General features: G+C 46.3%; 1 protein-coding gene across 1 annotated transcript; it reads right to left on the bottom strand.

Moving 5' to 3' along the window:
• Positions 1–13,090: 13,090 nt before the first annotated feature.
• LOC102946518 (putative olfactory receptor 52P1) lies at positions 13,091–14,674 on the bottom strand. Its single transcript, XM_007053848.3, has 2 exons — positions 14,545–14,674; positions 13,091–14,073 (listed from the first exon to the last, which is right to left on the bottom strand). Exons 1-2 carry the CDS (start codon positions 14,594–14,596, stop codon positions 13,091–13,093), a joined length of 1,035 nt encoding a protein of 344 aa, XP_007053910.3. The 5' UTR covers positions 14,597–14,674.
• Between the last annotated feature and the right edge of the window lie 5,916 nt (positions 14,675–20,590).

Below are 20,590 nucleotides of genomic sequence, written 5' to 3'. Positions count from 1 at the left end.
GAAACTGAAGCACAAAACAGGTAAGCAACTTGTTCAAGGTCACTCAGGAGATCATTGACAGAACTCAGGTCTCCAGGCTCTCAGCTGAGTGCCCCTTCACTATACTAGTCCACACCCTCTCCCCTAGATGGAGCTTGGCATATGAAGACTTGTGTGAACTCATTATTAAAGGGAACATAAGAAAAAGAGAGTGGACCTGAACGAAAACATTGGATCAGAACACTCGTACGTTCTAGAAGAAGATTTCAGTCTGGATCCAGATCTCAACTTTTTAGCTTTGGTCCATGATAAAAAAGTAAATGGTTTAGCTATTTAAAAATCCTGTGAGAGGAGAACAATGATGTGTATTGTGAATGGTCCATGGGCTGAGAAGCGTTCATAGAAACTACTCAGTGATGACTGACAGGGACTTGTCCAAAGCCACACAAGGAGGCTGTGGTAGAACAGGGAACACAATCCAGCTCTGTTGTGTTTTAGCTGTAAATAAGGATGCCCTCGCTGTTGTACATGATGTTATTATTGGAGGGGGAGGGGACGAAAAGAAAAGGAGCCTCTGAAGACTGTGAATGTTAGCTGTGTACTATCTTCATTCTAGACGCCTCCTTTGCTCACACAGGGTGAGATCCAGCCCTGTGCAGACAGCCAGAAATTCCTCAACCGGGAGTTTTGCCATGTGCAAAGTTTACTGTGAGAACCCCTCTCCTCAGTTCTATGCATGACTCCGAGGGACATCAAGGGGCCCAACAGGCCCTTACCCAGCAAAACCCTCATTGAAATTAAATTTTGTTGGAGCAAAGACAAAGAGCTCCATTTTCCCACTTATGGTATCCGAGCAGACACTCCAGGGGGTGTTATATGCCAAGCAAGCACCATGCCTTCAGAAGCTGCAGGAAACGCAGGGAGTACAAGTCACCCTTTCGAAGGTTACACACACTCTCCCATTGGCTAGAAACTATGCTCAGATTATTCAGTATTTGCCACTCCAGGGTTAGTTGCCCCCCTTCCTTTTAAGTGTCTGGTGCTAGTGACTGTCAGTCAGGTTATGGGTCTAGATAGACCACAGCTGGGATTTGGTATGGCCATGCCTCGGCTCCTTGTTACCATACACAGCCCCAGGAAAGTCAATGGTACTTACGAAAAGGTGCCACAGGGAGTTAAAAACACAAGCTGGCTTTCACTGGGGTTTGGGTTCCTCACTCATGGAAAATTCTGCGCTAGATGGGTAATGTTTGCACCATCTGGGCCCTCAGATTGCAAGCACCACAAGGGAGGGACCTGTCTTCCGAGGAGTTTGGGTCCCATATACAACAACTAATAATGATGCTGATCATAAGAATGTGCAGGTCTCATTGGTTACAGATGAAACGTTCCAAGCAGTTGAGACTGCCTGTTCCTGTCCGTGAAATAACTCCAGTGTGGTCAGCGCACTTTCCAAAGCCTTGAAAGTAGCAGCTGGAGAGTGTTCATCCTTGACTCCTGAGGAAGCAGAGCCTGAACAGCCTGGGCAGCAGCATTCCCTCTCTCTGTCAGGCACGCAGTGCAGCAATGTTTATAGCGCAGTGGGTAAAAGCTCTAGAGGACAGATAATCAATTGGGAATCACCGCTGATCACATTGTTACATGTTTTGTCTCAACCAGCACAAATGAAAAAGACTTAAAAGGTGAATGATTTGAAGTATTTCTGCACCGACTGATGCAGCTTCCAGGATTTAGGGGTAACCCAATTCGCAAGATGTTTCACAACATTCAGCAATCGCCCATCTCAGAGCTGGGGTAAATGGTGTAACTGCATGAGTCAGGGGACTGGCATTGACTTGCTTTTGGTCAGGGTTTGACCCTGATATTTTTTTCCTCAAAGAGACGTTAGTTCTTGTGAAAGGTGACAGCTTGACAGACCTGGAGATGCCTGTGCTTGAAGGTGCCAAAATTCCACACGTACTATTGTGGATCGACACCACCAAGGGTGTACTGTTCGGCACATGGGCGAGTGAACTTGTAGTCTTTCCATTACCTGGATTTGAAACAATTTATTTTATTGTGCAACTTAAACAAAGCAGCCAGATCTCCCACAGCCCCCAGGTATATTCTGCAGCCACAACATACATCCTCCTAGGAACAGCCAAAGCCAAACCCATATCCATCCATTCTCCTCCCTACTCCATCAAGCCCCGCTCCAACCATGAACTCATTATGCAGCCCCTTCTCCAGCCCAGTAATCCTCTCTCCCCAATCCCCTCCTCGCTGTGTCACCCATTTCCCCACTCCAGGCCCCAGAGCCTTCATCCTGCCCTCCCAGTCCCTCCATTCTGCCCTGCAGCCCCCCGTCCTCCTTTGTCTGTGCTTTCAGAGTCCATGTAATGGTGACACAGCTGGGCCCAGGATTCCTGGGAGGCTGAACCCCCAGTCTCATTGTGGGGGCTAGGGTGTTCCCTAGGACAGGGGCTAGGGTGTCCCCACTTCTGGGTACTCTCTTCACACCAGACCCTTCTCTATCCCACTGATCACTACATTAAGTTAAAACCAAATATAATTTATTAAACAGCAGCTGTAAAAAAAGGAAAAAATGGAAAATGTTTGAGGAAACAAGGAACCCCGTTCCGTGGGCATGGGAAACAGCACCAACAGCCATCTCTGGGATGTAAGAAATGTTCTCAATTTGTTCCTCACACATCCCTGGTCTCGTGCCCAGGCCCTGGCTGCTCTGTGGTGATACTGCAGTTAAGGAACCTGCTCTGGCAGTGGAAACGCTCCGTCAGGCTCTAGGTGGCAGGACCTTTCTCCCCAGCATCTGTCCTCCCAGCAGATTGACATCCCACCTTCTGAGTCCAGCCTTCAATGCCCTCTTATCTAGTGACGTCACCCTGTGCTGGGCCGTTTGCAGATGTCCCCACCTGGCTCTCCCCAGCTGCTCATTGTGCTTGGCTGCCATGTTACTTGTGACACATGCATCCGATGAAGTGAGCTGTAGCTCACGAAAGCTCATGCTCAAATAAATTGGTTAGTCTCTAAGGTGCCACAAGTACTCCTTTTCTTTTTGCGAATACAGACTAACACGGCTGTTACTCTGAAACCTGACTGCAAATGGTATCACCAAGCCGTACATCCTGTTCACTGTGAAGTCCCCACATGACATCTTTGCCACAGCCATGTGGTCGCAGTACGTATGGGGGATAATGCAGTTGGCACAGAATGGGAGCCTGCTCAGGAGCAGGGGGAGGGGCAGAGCAAAGAGAACAGCTCTTATCAAACCCACTAGCCCTCGCTTAGCTATTCGTGCATTGGTGAGGATGGTGGTGTATCTCAGAGGGTTACAGATGGCAACGTAGCGATCGAAGGCCATTATCACAAGGACAGCTGACTTCATAACAGAAACTGCATAAAGGAAGAACATCTGGGTGAGGCAGCCACCCACAGTAATAACTTCCAAATTGAACCAAAATATACACAGTGCCTTCGGCACAATGGAGGTACACATGCTGATGTCTGTGAGCTCCAGCATGCAGAGCAGCAGGTACATTGGCTTGTGCAGGGTCTGCTCTTTGCCTACAACAAACAGAACCATGAAATTTCCCAACAGGCTGATAAAGTAAAACGTAGAGAAAGGGACTGAAATCCAGACATGGGCAGCTTCCAGGCCAGGGATGTCCATTAGGATAAATGATGAAGGGTCAGAGGGGTGAGGTTGAAATCTGCCATGAGGTGGTCAATGCGTCCATCAGGCTCAGAAATTCTCAAGGTACCTGTGAAGGGAGAAAAGCACAGCAAGGGGGGGTTACACACTTTATAACACATAGTACAGTAAATATTTTATAGTTATTAACAATCTAGAAAGGGGGGTGAGAAGTGAAGTGGCAACATTTACAGATCACACCACCTTATTTAGGTCATAGTCAAGTCCAGAGAAGTCCTCAAAGGGAGCTAACCAAGCCAGGTGAATGGGAGGCATGATAGCAGCTGAACTTGGATGTCAGTAACTGCAACATATATGCCCATTGAAGGGAAAAACTTCAACTCCTCAAACACTTAACAAGATTCCTATTTAACTGTGTGAACTCAGGACAGGGACCTGGGTGTCATGGTACACAGCTGTGTGAAACCCTGCTCACAGTGCAAGCTTTGAGGGAAAATAAGCAAAATGTTTGGATCCAGGATGACTGGGATGGGAAATCATTCAGAAAATACAATTCCATGAGATCAGTAAGTAAATGTATCACCCCCCTGTGGACTCCTCTCTCTAGTATTGGGTACCCTTCTCACACAGGATATTGCAGAATGAGAGGAGCTCAGGCAAGGGCAATGGGAATGATCAAGGGTCCAGGGAAACTGTCATACAGAGAGAGGTTGAAAAGATTGGGATTATTTCCTTACAAAGGAGATGAATAAGAGGAGATATGAGAAATGTCTATAAAATAGTGACTTGAAAGTAGATTCAGAATGTGTTCTCCCTGTCTCATAAAACTAGATCAAGAGGACATTCAATTAAACTGAAACGTGGCAATTCAAAACTGATAAAAAAAGAAAGCTTTCTTCACTCATTGCCTAATTAGACTGAGGAACTTGTTGCCACAAGAGGTAGTTGAAGCCATGAGTTAAGTAAGAATCAGGAAGTGTTTGGACATTTATATGAATAGTGAAACCATCCAGTTACAAAGTATCATAAATATAAAGGGAAGGGTAACCATCTATAAAATCCCTCCTGGCCAGAGGCAAAATCCTTTCACCTGTAAAGGGTTAAGAAGCTAAGGTAACCTCACTGGCACCTGTCCCAAAATGACCAACGAGGGGACAAGATATTTTCAAATCTGGAGGGGAGGGACAAAGGGTTTTGTCTGTCTCTGTGATATCTTTGCCGGGAACAGATCAAGGATGCAAGCCTTCCAACTCCTGTAAAGTTAGTAAGTAATCTAGCTAGAAAATGTGTTCTATTTCCTTTTGTTTTGTTTTTTTTTTTGGCTTGTGAAATTTGCTGTGCTGGAGGGAATGGATATTCCTGTTTTTGTGTCTTTTTGTAACTTTAGGTTTAGCCAGGAGGGATTCTCTATGTTTTGAATCTGATTACCCTGTAAGGTATTTACCATCCTGATTTTACAGAGGTGATTCTTTTACCTTTTCTTTAAATAAAATTCTGCTTTTACAAACCTCATTGATTTTTCTTTGTTCTTAAGATCCAAGGGTTTGGGTCTGTGTTCACCTGTACCAATTGGTGAGGATATTATTATCAAGTCTTCCCCAGGAAAGTGTAGGGCTTGGCGGGATATTGTGGGGGAAGACGTCTCCAGGTGGTCCTTTCCCTGTTCTTTGTCTAAATCACTTGGTGGTGGCAGAGTATCAGGTTTTTAACCTAAGCTGGTTCCCAAGGCAAGAAAGAAATCTGTGCCTTGGGGAAGTTTTAACCTAAGCTGGTAAGAATAAGCTTAGGGGGTCTTTCATGCAGGTCCCCACATCTGTACCCTAGAGTTCAGAGTGGGGAAGGAACCTTGACACAACAGTTACAGCTAAATAAATATTTTAGAAAGCCTATACACCAGGGGTGGCCAATCTGTGGATCAAAGCCACATGAGGTTTTTCAGAAGTTAAGATGCGGCTCCTTGTCTAGGCACCAACTCTGGGGCTGGAGCTACAGGCACCAACTTTCCAATGTGCCAGGGGGTGCTCACTGCTCACCCCCTGGCTCTGCCACAGGCCCTGCCCCCACTCCACCCCTTCCTGTCCCCTCCCCTGAGCCTACCGTGCCCACGCCCCTCCCCCCCCCCAGAGCCTCCTGCACACCACAAAACAGCTGATCAGAAGGGAGAGAGAGGCACTCATTGGCAGGGCTGCCAGTGGCCAGGAGGCACTGGGAGCAGGATGGGGGAGCTGTTGGGGGAGCTGCTGACATATTATTGTGGCTCTTTGGCAATGTACATTGGTAAATTTGGGCTCCTTCTCTGGCTCAGGTTGGCCACCCCTGCTATATACCCACGTATTTCAGGGCACAAGAAAATCTCTAGCTGTTAGGCATTAGGGTGACACCCTCATGATTGTCAGATCATCCCCTGCATCCACCCACTGCTGGGTTTCTTACACCTTCTTCTGCAGCACCTGAGGATGTCACTGACAGAGAGAGGAAACTGGACTAGATGGACCATAGATCTGATCCATGATGCAATTCCTATGTTCAAAAGGAGCCAGGTTTCCACCATGGAAACACAAATTATCATGCTAGGCTATGACTTTGTGCTCAACAGAATGCGCACGAAGGTCACAGGGTCTTGTATTTAGGGCTACAGACCTGCACCGCTGTTACTTCGCTTGTTACTTTTGGTGAGACACTTTCTTGCAAGCACCCAGACTTCTCGGAGACATAAGTTACAGGTGTTAACTAACAAGTGTAAACAGAGACAAGTGTCAGCAACTCAGCCCTGTTGCTGACAAGTGTCAGCAATCAGCTAGCTCTGCTCATACCTGAATATCGATGAAGTTTGCAGATGACACAAAAATTGGGGGATCATAAATAATGAAGAGGACAGGTCACTGATTCAGATCAATCTGGATTGGTTGGTAAAGTGGGTGGAAGCAAACAATATGTGTTCTAACATAGCTATGTAGAGATCTACATCTAGGAACAAAGAATGTAGGTGATGCTTACGCAATGGGAGAATATTGTGGAAAGCACAATAACTGTGAACAAATTAGGGGTGTGTCAAAGTTCCTCCCCCACTCTGAACGCTAGGGTACAGATGTGGGGACCTGCATGAAAACCTCCTAAGCTTATCTTTACCACCTTAGGTCAAAACTTCCAAGGTACAAAATTCCACCCTTTGTCCTTGGATTGGCCACTACCACCACCAAACAAATACTGGTTACTGGGGAAGAGCTGTTTGGAAACGTCTTTCCCCCCAGATACTTCCCAAAACCTTGCACCCCACTTCCTGGACAAGGTTTGGTAAAAAGCCTCACCAATTTGCCTAGGTGACTACAGACCCAGACCCTTGGATCTTAAGAACAATGAACAATCCTCCCAACACTTGCACCCCCCCCCTTTCCTGGGAAATGTTGGATAAAAAGCCTCACCAATTTGCATAGGTGATCACAGACCCAAATCCTTGGATCTGAGAACAATGAAAAAGCATTCAGTTTTCTTACAAGAAGACTTTTAATAGAAATAGGAGTAAATAGAAGTAAAGAAATCACCTCTGTAAAATCAGGATGGTAGATACCTTACAGGGTCATTAGATTCAAAACATAGAGAATCCCTCTAGGCAAAACCTTAAGTTACAAAAAAGATATACAGACAGAAATAGTTATTCTATTCAGCACAATTCTTTTCTCAGCCATTTAAAGAAATCATAATCTAATGCATACCTAGCTAGATTACTTACTAAAAGTTCTAAGACGCCATTCTTGTTCTATCCCTGACAAAAGCAGCATATAGACAGACACAGACCCTTTGTTTCTCTCCCTCCTCCCAGCTTTTGAAAGTATCTTGTCTCCTCATTGGTCGTTTTGGTCAGGTGCCAGCGAGGTTACCTTTAGCTTCTTAACCCTTTACAGGTGAGAGGATTTTTCCTCTGGCCAGGAGGGATTTTAAAGGGGTTTACCCTTCCCTTTATATTTATGACAGGTCTAAATTAGCTGTTACCACTCAAGAAAGAGATCTTGCAGCCATCGTAGAGAGTTCTCTGAAAATATCTGCTCAATGTGCCATAGCAGTCAAAAAAGTAAACAGACTGTTCGGAACCATTAGGAAAGGGACTGATAAGAACACAGAAACTATAATAATGCCACACCATGAATACTGTGTGCAGTTCTGGTCACCTCATCTCAAAAAAAATCTATTTGAAATGGAAAGTGTGCAGAGAAGGGCAACCAAAATAATTGTGGGTATGGAACAGCTTCCATGTGAGGAGACATTTTCAGCTTGGAAAAGAGACAACTAAGAGGGGATATTATAGAGATCTATAAAATTGTGACTGGTGTGGAGAAAGTGAATACAGAAGCTTTGTTTACTCCTTCACATAACAAGAGAACCAGCGGTCACACAAGGAAATTAATAGGCAGCAGGTTAAAAACAAAGGAAAGGAAATACTACACACAACACACAGTGAACCTGTGGAACTCATTGCCACGTACAGAGTATCACATCCAGTTTAGGGCCCCCCACTTCATAAAGAATGTGGACAAACTGGAGAGAGTCCAGTGGCAACAAAAATGATTAGGGGGCTGGGTCACATGACTTATGAAGAGTGGCTGAGGGAACTGGGCTTATTTGGTCTGAAGAAGAGAAGAGTGAGAGGAGATTTGATAGCAGCCTTCAACTACCTAAAGTGGGGTTCCAAAGAGGATGGAGCTAAACTGTCCTCAGTGATGGAAAATGACAGAACAAGAAGCAATGGTCTCAAGTTGCAGTGGGGGAAGTCGAGGTTGGATATTAGAAAAAAACTATTTCACTAGGAGGGTGATGAAGCACTGGACTGGGTTACCTAGGGAGATGGTGGAATCTCCATCCTTAGAGGTTTTTAAGGCCTGGCTTCAGAAAGCCCTGGCTGGGATGATTTAGTTGGGGTTGGTCCTGCTTTGATCAGGGTGTTGGACTAGATGAGCTCCTGAGGTCTCTTCCAACCCTAATCTTCTATGATTCTAAGGCCAAAAATATAACTGGTCCAAAAAAGAACTAGATAAGTTCATGGAGGATAGGTTAATCAATGGCTGTTAGCTAAGATGTTCAGAGATGCAACCCCATGTTCTGGGTGTCCCTGGCCTCTGACTGCAAGATGATGCGACTGAATGACAGGAGTTGGATCCCTCAATAATAGCCCTGTTTTGTTATTTCCCTCTGAAGCACTTGGCATTGGCCCCTATCAGAAGACTGGATACTGGAGTAAATGCACAATTGGTCTCACCCAGTGTTTCCATTCTTATGTTCTTATGTGAGTCTCCTTTTTATTCTCTGCTTACCGGACCTCATAGCCGATGGGGCCCACATGCCCCACTATCTCAAATGGTCCCTGCCATTGAACCAGTAATTTTAACAGTAAACTTGGTGTTAGGGGCTTATTCCTTCACCCGCTCACTTCCCTGGTCCTTCTTGCATGAACAGAGAGCAATAATACCCAAAGTCCAAAGGTGCAAACAATTTGATGTTTATTGGGGTGAACTTCCAGCAAGCATGATTCTAGTTTCCTTCCTTAGTGTCCCCCTTCCCAGCTCTGACATCACAGAGCCTTACCTGTGTCCCTGTTCCCATTCCCCCCCTTAGCAAAACATAATTCCAATTTCCCCACCCCCATTCCCTGTTCCCATTCCCCCTCTTACTTCCTGATTGACTGCAGACTATATAGTAAAACTTGAGTTATATCCCACCACCTTAATTAGTTTACACCAAGCAAAAGTAATTATACAGAAGACAGAAACAATCACAGAACCAGACAGAGATTATACAGACAAACAATAGGGAAATGGGGACTACAGTGGTAGAACAACACAGAAATGAGGATTTCACATCCCAGCTATTGATAAGGGAGTTCTTGCCAGACAGGATGCTATCAAACTAAGTTTCCTTTTACATCTTCTAGGCACTTCCCTTTCTCTGGAGGCGATAGGCATTATCAGGACAGGATTGTATCTTAACAGCCTGTCATAAATATAAAGGGAAGGGTAAACCCCTTTAAAATCCCTCCTGACCAGAGGAAAAATCCTCTCCCTGTAAAGGGTTAAGAAGCTAAAGGTAACCGCTGGCACCTGACCAAAACGACCAATGAGGAGACAAGATACTTTCAAAAGCTGGGAGGAGGGAGAGAAACAAAGGGTCTGTGTCTGTCTATATGCTGCTTTTGTCAGGGATAGAACAAGAATGGCGTCTTAGAACTTTTAGTAAGTAATCTAGCTAGGTATGCGTTAGATTATGATTTCTTTAAATGGCTGAGAAAAGAATTGTGCTGAATAGAATGACTATTTCTGTCTGTATATCTTTTTTGTAACTTAAGGTTTTGCCTAGAGGGATTCTCTATGTTTTGAATCTAATGACCCTGTAAGGTATCTACCATCCTGATTTTACAGAGGTGATTTCTTTACTTCTATTTACTTCTATTTCTATTAAAAGTCTTCTTGTAAGAAAACTGAATGCTTTTTCATTGTTCTCAGATCCAAGGGTTTGGGTCTGGTCACCTATGCAAATTGGTGAGGATTTTTACCAAACCTTTCCCAGGAAGTGGGGTGCAAGGGTTGGGAGGATTTTGGGGGGGAAGACGTGTCCAAACTACGTTTCCCAGTAAACCCAGTTAGAGTTTGGTGGTGGCAGTGGATATTCCAAGGACAAAGGATAAAATTAATTTGTATCTTGGGGAAGTTTTAACCTAAGCTGGTAAAAGTAAGATCAGGAGGTTTTCATGCAGGTCCCCACATCTGTACCCTAGAGTTCAGAGTGGGGGAGGAACCTTGACACAGCCCAATAGCACCTTCTTTCAATGTGACTAGTTTGGAATGTGAGGAGGTGACCGGTCGCTTCCCAGCTTATGGCTGCCTCTGCTGCTTAGCCAAAGGCCTTAGCCTAAGAACAGGGCCTCAGACTGTCACAGTAAGAGAAGGCCCTTACGCCGGCAGACAGTGATTTTGATTCTTTCTTTCTTTCTTTCTTTCTTTCTTTCTTTCTTTCTTTCTTTTATACCTGTATAACTAGCTAAATGATAAATATATCGCTAAATTCTTAAAGTCTTGCAGACAGGCCTGAATATCTATATCCTAACACTTGGTAATAACAATAACACCCAATCACCCAGTCTGAACACTTGTAGCTGGACCCTTTGATTATAGGCCTTCTCTGTACCCGTTGTGCATTTAGCAAAATTCTTCTAGAAAATGCCCACAGAGGCTTGAAGAGATTTCTTATTTGAAGAATGTATTGTACTATGTTCATTGCCTGGGGTCTTTGCTCTTTCATATTTCTCCAAGAAGGTCTGAAAAGCCTCAAGGCTGCTTCCCAGACAGCAGTTCAAAGGGAGAAAACTTGGAGCCTTGATGCACCTTCCTGATAGCAAAATGGAGTTCGACCTTCAAAGCCTTCCTGTCAGGCGACGTCTTCTTCCACTGGGCCTTCTTCCCATGGCGCCACCTTGCTCTCCCCAGCTGCTCATCACGCTCGGCTGCCATGTTACTAGTAGCATGGCCGGTGTCCACTACAATGGCTGTTGCCCAACAGGTCCCTGCTGTAGCTCATTCCTGGCTCCCTGCTGGTTTGTGCTGTGCCAGATCCTGGCTCTGGTCTGCTCCAGCTCCACCTCCCCAGCTATGCCTCAGCGCTGCTGCTCTGCCTCCATCCCAGCTCTGGCTCTTCTGGGTCACTGCTGCTGTTCTGCCTCTGGCCCAGCTCTGCCTTCTGGGCTGCTTCTCTGGCCCCTCTGGCTCTGGCTGGGGTGGCCAGATTCCTACTTCATTAATAGCCCAAAGTCACTAAAAAAATCACCTAAAAGTCTATACATCAAATAGCAAATGAAAGCTTTCTTTAGATACCTAGTACAGGTTTGATTTTTTTTAAAAGCTAGAAGCCCCAGTAGGAGTTCGTCCACATTATCAACAAACCTTTGAGATGACAACCAAATTCAAAATCAGAACCCCAGTACTGATACTTGTATCCCAGTTGAGGGTTGGCAGGTGTTTCAAACAATAAATGGTAAAGGACAGCATCAAAAATAGCCCCAAAGTAGCCCAAAACATATGTAATGAAAAAACCCAATAACATTATTATATTATTTATTTCTAAATGCATTCAATGATGGTAGTCAATGTCCACATTTTCTGTTGAATTATTTTGTTACTGTTAGTCTTTATATGGTTTATCCTCCAGGTTTCCTGAAGGATTGGATGTAAAACAATCAGATAAATTTTGCTCACTGGATCACCGTACATGTGATAAAGAAGTTCATCATTGTAGAGTTTCTTTCTTTTCTCTTTGGCTATCTGAAAGTATGGCTTCTGTTCGTCAAACTGATCAAGAACCCTGTTCTCACAGGGACTAATGGAAAGCCACTTTGCATCAGAAAGCTGCAGTATCTTCTGGTAGTCTATGAGTTAGGGAAAGGCCGAGTGACAGGATGTGTGGGGCTTGGGGCTGAAGGGTGACAATGAAAGAAGTCAGGGGATGGTCAGAGAGAGGGAACTCAGCAACGGAGATATTGCTATATAGTCTTGCTTGTCAGCCAGAGATAGAATTTTGGGTTTGACTTTTTGATACTCTTATACCTTATACTAATATGTGTGAACAAAGCAAAAAGACCCTGTGTGTGTTGCTTCTGCCTGGCCAGATGGGTTTGTTAGTAAAATGGGAAGAGATAAGGGATAGAACTAAAAATGTTACAGGGTATGATGGGAGTGTAATATCTGAGCATACACTGAAAGGCTGCCTGGCTCCTTTCTCAAGCCAAGGTCAAACAACTCGTTAGGAGGGGCAAGGGAGATTGAGGGGGGAGGCATAAAAAACACTAAAGCCAAAGAAAAGACTGGCCTTGGTCAGAACTCAACCTCTCTACTTACCCCTCTGATGGGGTACAAAAGGGGTTGGATGAAGACCCCAAATTCACGACTTTCCAAAACAGAACATGACCATAAGTTGTAAGGGGTGGGATTGGGGTGTGCACTGCAGGTATATTTGGGCCTGCGAAGAAGGAGGAGGTGGAAGAATGGGAATGGGGAAGGGGGACACGGGGTAAAGGCTCTTCGGCGTCAGAGCTGGGAAGGGGGACTTGGGATAAAGGCTCTGTGGCATCAGAGCTACGAACAGAACACTGGGTACCGGACTCTACCAGTGTGTAGTGCTCTGGACATGCTTGCTTGGAACTAACTCCAGTAAACATTGTATTGCTTGCACTTCGGACTTCTGGTCTTCTGCTTTCTGTCTGCATGACAAAAACCAGGGGACGGATGAAGGGAAAGCCCTCTACAAGAGGGAGCAGTGTTTGGTGATGAAGTGATAAGCCATTAGGTGTAAGGAACTTCTCAGACAGTGAACTTCCACAATGCTCAGCTCAGACAAACTGGGACAGAGCACACTTGACCAATGAGGCGGCATCCTTTCCCCCTTTTGTCACATAGGTTTAAAGTCAGTGGCCCCCGGTGATCACCTTTTGCAAGTGTATTTGCCCACTTTCTCACGAAGCTCTTTGGTTTTGACCCCATAAATGATAGGATTGAGCATGGGGGGAATGAGGAAGAAGAGGTTGGCCAAGATAATGTGAATGTGGCGAGCAATGCCCTGACCAAACCTCTGTGTCAGAGCGGAGAAGAGGAAAAGAATACAAGACGTCAGCATCACACAGATGTGTGTTGTGCAGGTGTTGAGGGCTTTCGGGTGGGCCTTCTTGGAGGAGATTCTGAAGATGGCCCTGATGATCAGACCGTAGGACAGGGCAACAAGCATCAGATCTAACCCAATGACAACAAAAGCCATCACCAAGCCATACGTCCTGTTGACTGTGATGTCCCCACACGACATCTTCACCACAGCCATGTGCTCACAGTAATTGTGGGGGATAATGCGGTTGGCACAGAATGGCTGCCTGCTCAGGAGCAGGGGCAGGGGCAGAGCAAAGAGAACAGCTCTTACCAAAGCCACTAGCCCTAGCTTAGCTATTCTTTCGTTGGTGAGGATGGTGGCATATCTCAGAGGGCTACATATGGCAACGTAGCGATCGAAGGCCATTGTCACAAGGACGGCTGAGTGCATAACAGAAACCGCATGAAGGAAGAACATCTGGGTGAGGCAGCCACTCACAGTAATTCCTTTCAAATTGAACCAAAATATACACAGTGCCTTCGGCACGACAGAGGTAGATATGCCGATGTCTGTGAGCGCCAGCATGCAGATCAGTAGGTACATCGGCTTGTGCAGGGTCTGCTCTTTGCCTACAACAAACAGAACCATGAAATTTCCCAAAAGACCAATAATGTATAATGTAGAGAAAGGGATGGAAATCCACATATAGGCATCTTCCAGGCCAGGGATGCCCATTAGGATAAATGCTGAAGGGTCAGAGTGGGTGAAGTTGAAAGATGCCATGAGGTGATCGATGCGTCCATCGGGCTCAGAAATTCTCAAGGTGCCTGTGAAGGGAGAAAAGCACAGCAAGGGGGGGTTACACACTTTATAACAAATAGCACAGTAAATATTTTATAGTTCTTAACAATCTAGAAAGGGGTTGAGCAGCGACTGGCAACATTTGCAGATGGCTCCAGATTATTTAGGTGATAGTCAAGTCCAGAGAAGTCCTCAGAGGGAGCTAACCAAGCCTGGTGAATGGGCAGCATGGTGAATGGGCAGTTGAACTTCACTGTCAATAACTGCAACGTGAATGCCCATTGGAGGGAAAAGCTTTAACTCCTCAAGCATGTTACAAGGTTCTAATTTAACAGTATGAACTCCAGACATGGATCTGGGTGTCATGGTACACAGCTCTGTGAAACCCTACTCACAGTGCAAGCAGAAACTAAGCAAAACATTGGGATCCTTGAGGAGTTGAATGGGGAATCATACAGAAAATGCAATGCCATGAGATCAGTCAGTCAATTCTTTACCCTTCTCTGGACTCCTCTGCGTAGTACTGGACACTCTTCTCACACAGGACATTGCAGAACTAGAGGGGTCCAGGGAATGATCAAGGGCCTGGGGAAATTCTCATATGGAGACTGGGATTGTTACCTTACAAAAGAGAGAAATAAGAGCCGGTATGAGAACAGTCTATAAATTACTTGTAGAGAGTAGATCAGAAATGTGTTCTCCCTGTCTCATAACACAAGATCAAGAGGACATTCAATTAAACTGAAATGTCGTAAATTCAAAACAGATAAAAAGAAGAATGCTTTCTTCACTCAATGCCTAATTAGACTGAGGAACTCATTACTACAAGAGATAATTGAGGCCATGAGCTAAGCAAGAATCAGTAAGGTTTGGACATTTACATGGATAGTGAGACTATCCAGTTATAATAGTTACAGCTAAATAAATATTTTTGAAAGCCTATACACCCATGTTTTTCAGGGCACAAAACAATCTCTAGCTGTTAGGCATTAGGGTGACACACTCATGACCTTATACACTCCATCCACCCACTGCCGGGTTTCTTACACCTTCTACTGCAGCACCTGGGGCTGTCACTGTCAGAGAGAGGAAACTGGATTAGATGGACCATAGGTCAGATCCATGATGCAATTCCTATATTGGAAAAGAGCCAATCCATCATGGAAACAGACATTATCCTGCTTGGCTATGACTTGGTGCTCAACAGAATGGGCACTAGGGGCACAAGGGTTTCGGTATTTAGGGATAGAGGTTCCTCCCCCTCCAGGTCCATATATTATTTAAATAGTGAGAGTAATTAAACATCAGGGCAATTTACCAAGGGTCTTGGCAGATTCTTCATCAGTGAGAATTTTTATATCAAGGTTGGTTGTTTCTCTAAAAGATCTGCTCTATAAATAATTTTGGAGAAATTCTTAGGCCTGTGTTATACAGACTAGATGATCACAGTGGTCCCTTCTGGCCTTGGAATCTATGAACATGTCCCCAGGAGTCAGCTGGAGGCATTTTCCCTGCAAGCTCCTGCCTGAGCTTACGGAAGGCAATTTTTTCTATTCATGACCATGTTGAATTTAGCCCTATGGGGAGAAATTCTTATTTGACTGTGGAGCCTTGGACATGTTACATGAGGTGTGTATTTCACGAGGCTGAGAGATCCCATGAGGCTCTGCATGGATGAACGTTTTAGGTGAGAAAAATAATGACTTGACCCCATAAAATCTCTGCACTGAGGAACGAATGTACAAGCGTCACCGTGAATGGCTAACAGAGCTGGCTAACTAATGGTCCCAGAGCATCCTCGGTTTAACATCTGTGTTCCAGTGGCCCACTCTTTCAGACAGTTGCCAGTGGCTACTGCACATGGCAGCTGTATTTACCTTGGCCCTCACATGTCCCAGAGTTGCCTGCTCTCATTATACAATGTGCATGCTTCTCAGCTTGCTAGTTATTCCTGTGTAGCAGTCCCTGAAGCTGCACACGGTGTGTATGGATGTACCCAGAGCAACAGCACAGCTGCCCTGGCATTTGCCACTCCCTGTGTGAGATTTCTCACAGGTGAGACGCAGTCACTGATCTTCCCCGCGCCAAGGGAGCAGGCATGACGGGAGACACCTCAACCCCTGCAGAGGAAGACGTGTGGGGAGCGTGGGCGGCTCGGCAGTTGTGGGAGCCAGGGGTGACTGAGGAGGATGGAGAAGACTCTGGCGACCAGCATGTTGTTGGAATCAGGGCAGCCTGGGATGGGGAATAAGAGTATGGACAGGGGGTCAGAATATGATGGGAGATAGGACCACCTGAGGAGCAAAGATCAATGGTTCTTTCCACCGGTGAAATGCCTGAAGTTACGTAATTAGCGTTCAACAACAACAATTGGAAACACTCAGGCTGCCGTTCTGTGGCTTGCCAAGGCAAAGAGACCCTGAGACCCCCCCAAATGCACTCGGGGCTAGGAAAGGTCCCAGCAGTGGCCTTGGACCAACAATCACACAGAAAAATTCAGTTTTACCAGCGCTGCCTGCCTGTCCGTGTACATGCCGCTCTGCGCTGCTACAACCACCAGCGCTGCCCGGCTGTCCATATACACCCCCTGTCTTTCCCTACAACCCCAAGCGCTGCCCACCTGTCCGTCTATGTCCCCCACTCTCACAACTTCCAGCCCTGCCACACAGTGATACCCCTCACTGAGGACCAAATCCAGGTGCCAGACCCCACAGTGACAGCTCACAGAAATCCCTCCTCAGACTCGGTTAAACTCAGTGCCTTCCTGCACCGGGAAAAGGGGGAGATCAAACTGAACTGCCTTTCTGGGGGCAAAAGGAACCGCAGCAGCAGCTCAGCCTGTGCTGGGAAGGAGAAAGGGACAGACCCTGCGGAAGGGAGAGAGGACGTAGAGACTAAAAGGAGCCAGCGTGAGTAACTCTGCCTCAAAGTGAAACAAAGCTTTAACGTATGGCAGCCCGTTAGAAATCCAGACACCCCTTCCTGAGGCTGCTTTTCCATGTTGGCATTTGCTGATGTTACCACGAGGCTGTAGTGGGGCTGCTCATGGGAGGAGAGATGGTCTGAATGGGGGACATTGTCAGAGACAATCTGTTACTGTGTGGTCCTCGTTACATTACAGTCTGAGATACACACACACACACACACACACACACACACACACCTGCCCCAGGAGGCCTCGTTACGCCTCTTCGGTCTGTGCATGAGCAGGATGTCCATTCCCTATTTCACCCAGTTTCAGGACTCCATGCCACTGTGATCTGGCTACTGCATGTCCCCCCACCCTCCCACAAAGACACACAGACACTTTATTCCTGGACCTCCCCTAGTGAGATTTCCAACACCGCCTGCTTTCCTCTAAGCCACAAACATGTTTTTCTTTTTCCTGCTTTTTGGTGCTTCTCGTCCTCTCCAAAACCAGATATGCAGGGGCACAAAGAGAGCAGACCCCTCTCCCCCCTGCCAAGTAATTGTTTTGAACCTCTAAGCCTGCGAGTTTGAGATTTCAGCAACTCTCCTGTCAGTTCCTCTGTGGTCCAAACAAGCTCACCTGTCCTTAGATGCCACTGGATGACTCCAGTTGAAGTCATTGGAGGCTCATGGCTGGTGTAAACCAGGCCATTTTTTTTAACTCCCTACAAGTGGATTGAGGGTGAAGTCCTGGCCGCATTCGGAGTTTTGCCATTGAACTCAATGGGACCAAGATTTCACCCTTAGTGTTTAACTTTCGGCTGCCAGCTGTGAAATTCATGGCTTCAGGTCCTCCTGTAGAAAGCACTATTCTGTTAGGGTGCTGAAAGAGTCTGAAGGAAACCCCCAGTTCATGTGGCGTTCTGAGACCGGGCATGAGAGATGGGGATTTCAAAACACAGGGGCCCTGATTTTGCTCTCAGGGTGGCCAGTGGCAATCTGGAGTGACCCACTGAAGTCAGAATGTGAGAGTAAAATCTGGCCAGTGTCTGACCCACTCTCATTGTGAACCCTCTTTTTAACACAGATACACACTACAGAGGCTTTGGCTGCACTTCTTAACAGGACAGCGACATTTGGAAAACTTGAGCGAACCAGAGGAAAATCCACACAGCACAAAAACAGGAAGCTACTGAAACAGATAGAAGGACACAGTAAGAGACAAGGAAGTAATCTTAAAAACGAATATTTGTCTAAACTATTTACAATAATTGTTTTGCTCCAATTTTACCAGGTAAATTCCTTGGTGTTTCTGACAATACTAAACAGTTCAAATTGCTGTGCTGGTGAATTCCTGCCCAGATGGTTCTTGCTTTGAACTCTGGAACCCTTCCTGAGCCCTTAGCACTAACTTTATTGGAGAAACTGGCAACTCACCTAAATCCCACTTAGCAGAGAGAGGAAATCTCCTTACGGCGACAGGAAGGCAGAACCATGAGAAGCAGTGTATGAGTCTCACATGTCTGACACTTGGAGTGCTGGACAGCATTTATGATTCCCCTGCACATTCCCTGTGGACTCCCAGTTTGGCCAGGACTCCCAAACAATTCCCTGGGCTCCTTGAGCAGTGGGGGGAGCAGAAAATAGACCTGGAGAACTTCAGCCTGCAAGCCTCTCCCAGGAGTGAGCAAATGATTCACTGATAATAAGGGCTCAGATTGTCAGGGCAAACTGAATCTCACAGACTTGATAGAGTGGTCCGGCACTACTGAAATCCCGGAGAGAAAAAAAACAGCCAAGGCTTAGACATACTCATCTATCTATCAGCATTTCCGTGCTGCTGCCCATCGTCATGGAATCTAAGCATCTCCTCCTCTCCTTCCCGCTGACGAGCCCTGCACTGAATCCCTCATAACGCAACACGCAATGGAAAGGCTCTCACACATCCTTGTTTCAAACACAGAGTAATAGCCCCTCCCATTTGATAGCCTCTGACAGAGTGCAGCACTGATTCCCCTGCTCAGTCATAAACCCCACCTAGTGCAATATTGTGTCATGGGAGGACCAGCTTCCTTAGCCCTGTCAGTGATCAGCATGTGCCCTGAAGCCTGTGGACTGCTAGAGTAACTGCACCAACTATAACTGGGATAGGGAAGGTGAAGGGAGATGTTCAGAGACACAGATGTGGGTTAGGTGTCCAGTATCCATCCGCATTCGGTGCAACTCTGATGCCTACTGCCTCCATGCCTTTGACAACCTCCCGCTATGGTCTAGTGCATCATGCTCTGGCCTGGAACTCAGGAGATGTGGTAAATTCCTGACTTGGCCACAGACGTCCTGTGTGACCTTGGACGTGTCAGCTCAGAAGCTACTCTGTGCCTCAGTTTCCCCTCTGTAAAACAGGGATAGCACTTCCCTTCCTCATGGGGTTGTTAGGATAAAAAACCTTTAACTATGATGCCCCCAGATGGGGACCAACAGTGATGAGGGTCATATGAGGACCTGGAGGTAGAGCTGAGCTTGTTAATCATAGAATCATAGAATATCAGGGTTGGAAGGGACCTCAGGAGGTCATCTAGTCCAACCCCCTGCTCAAAGCAGGACCAATCCCCAATCAAATCATCCCAGCCAAGGCTTTGTCAAGCCTGACCTTAAAAACTTCCAAGGAAGGAGATTCTACCACCTCCCTAGGTAACGCATTCCAGTGTTTCACCACCCTCCTAGTGAAAAAGTTTTTCCTAATATCCAACCTAAACCTCCCCCACTGCAACTTGAGACCATTACTCCTTGTCCTGTCCTCTTCTACCACTGAGAATAGTCTAGAACCATCCTCTCTGGAACCACCTCTCAGGTAGCTGAAAGCAGCGATCAAATCCCCCCTCATTCTTCTCTTCTGCAGACTAAACAATCCCAGTTCCCTCAGCCTCTCCTCATAAGTCATGTGTTCCAGACCCCTAATCATTTTTGTTGCCCTTCGCTGGACTCTCTCCAATTTATCCACGTCCTTCTTGTAGTGTGGGGCCCAAAACTGGACACAGTACTCCAGATGAGGCCTCACCAATGTCGAATAGAGGGGAACGATCACGTCCCTCGATCTGCTCGCTATGCCCCTACTTATACATCCCAAAATGCCATTGGCCTTCTTGGCAACAAGGGCACACTGCTGACTCATATCCAGCTTCTCGTCCACTGTAACCCCTAGGTCCTTTTCCGCAGAACTGCTGCCTAGCCATTCGGTCCCTAGTCTGTAGCTGTGCATTGGGTTCTTCCGTCCTAAGTGCAGGACCCTGCACTTATCCTTATTGAACCGCATCAGGTTTCTTTTGGCCCAATCCTCCAATTTGTCTAGGTCCCTCTGTATCCTATCCCTGCCCTCCAGCGTATCTACCACTCCTCCCAGTTTAGTATCATCCGCAAATTTGCTGAGAGTGCAATCCACACCATCCTCCAGATCATTTATGAAGATATTGAACAAAACCGGCCCCAGGACCGACCCCTGGGGCACTCCACTTGACACCGGCTGCCAACTAGACATGGAGCCATTGATCACTACCCGTTGAGCCCGACAATCTAGCCAACTTTCTACCCACCTTATAGTGCATTCATCCAGCCCATACTTCTTTAACTTGCTGA

Source organism: Chelonia mydas, chromosome 1, assembly GCF_015237465.2.
Source record: "Chelonia mydas isolate rCheMyd1 chromosome 1, rCheMyd1.pri.v2, whole genome shotgun sequence".
NCBI lineage: Eukaryota > Metazoa > Chordata > Testudines > Cheloniidae > Chelonia > Chelonia mydas.
The sequence above is the reverse complement of the archived record's forward strand: the minus strand, read 5'-3'. Positions and strand labels throughout refer to the sequence as shown.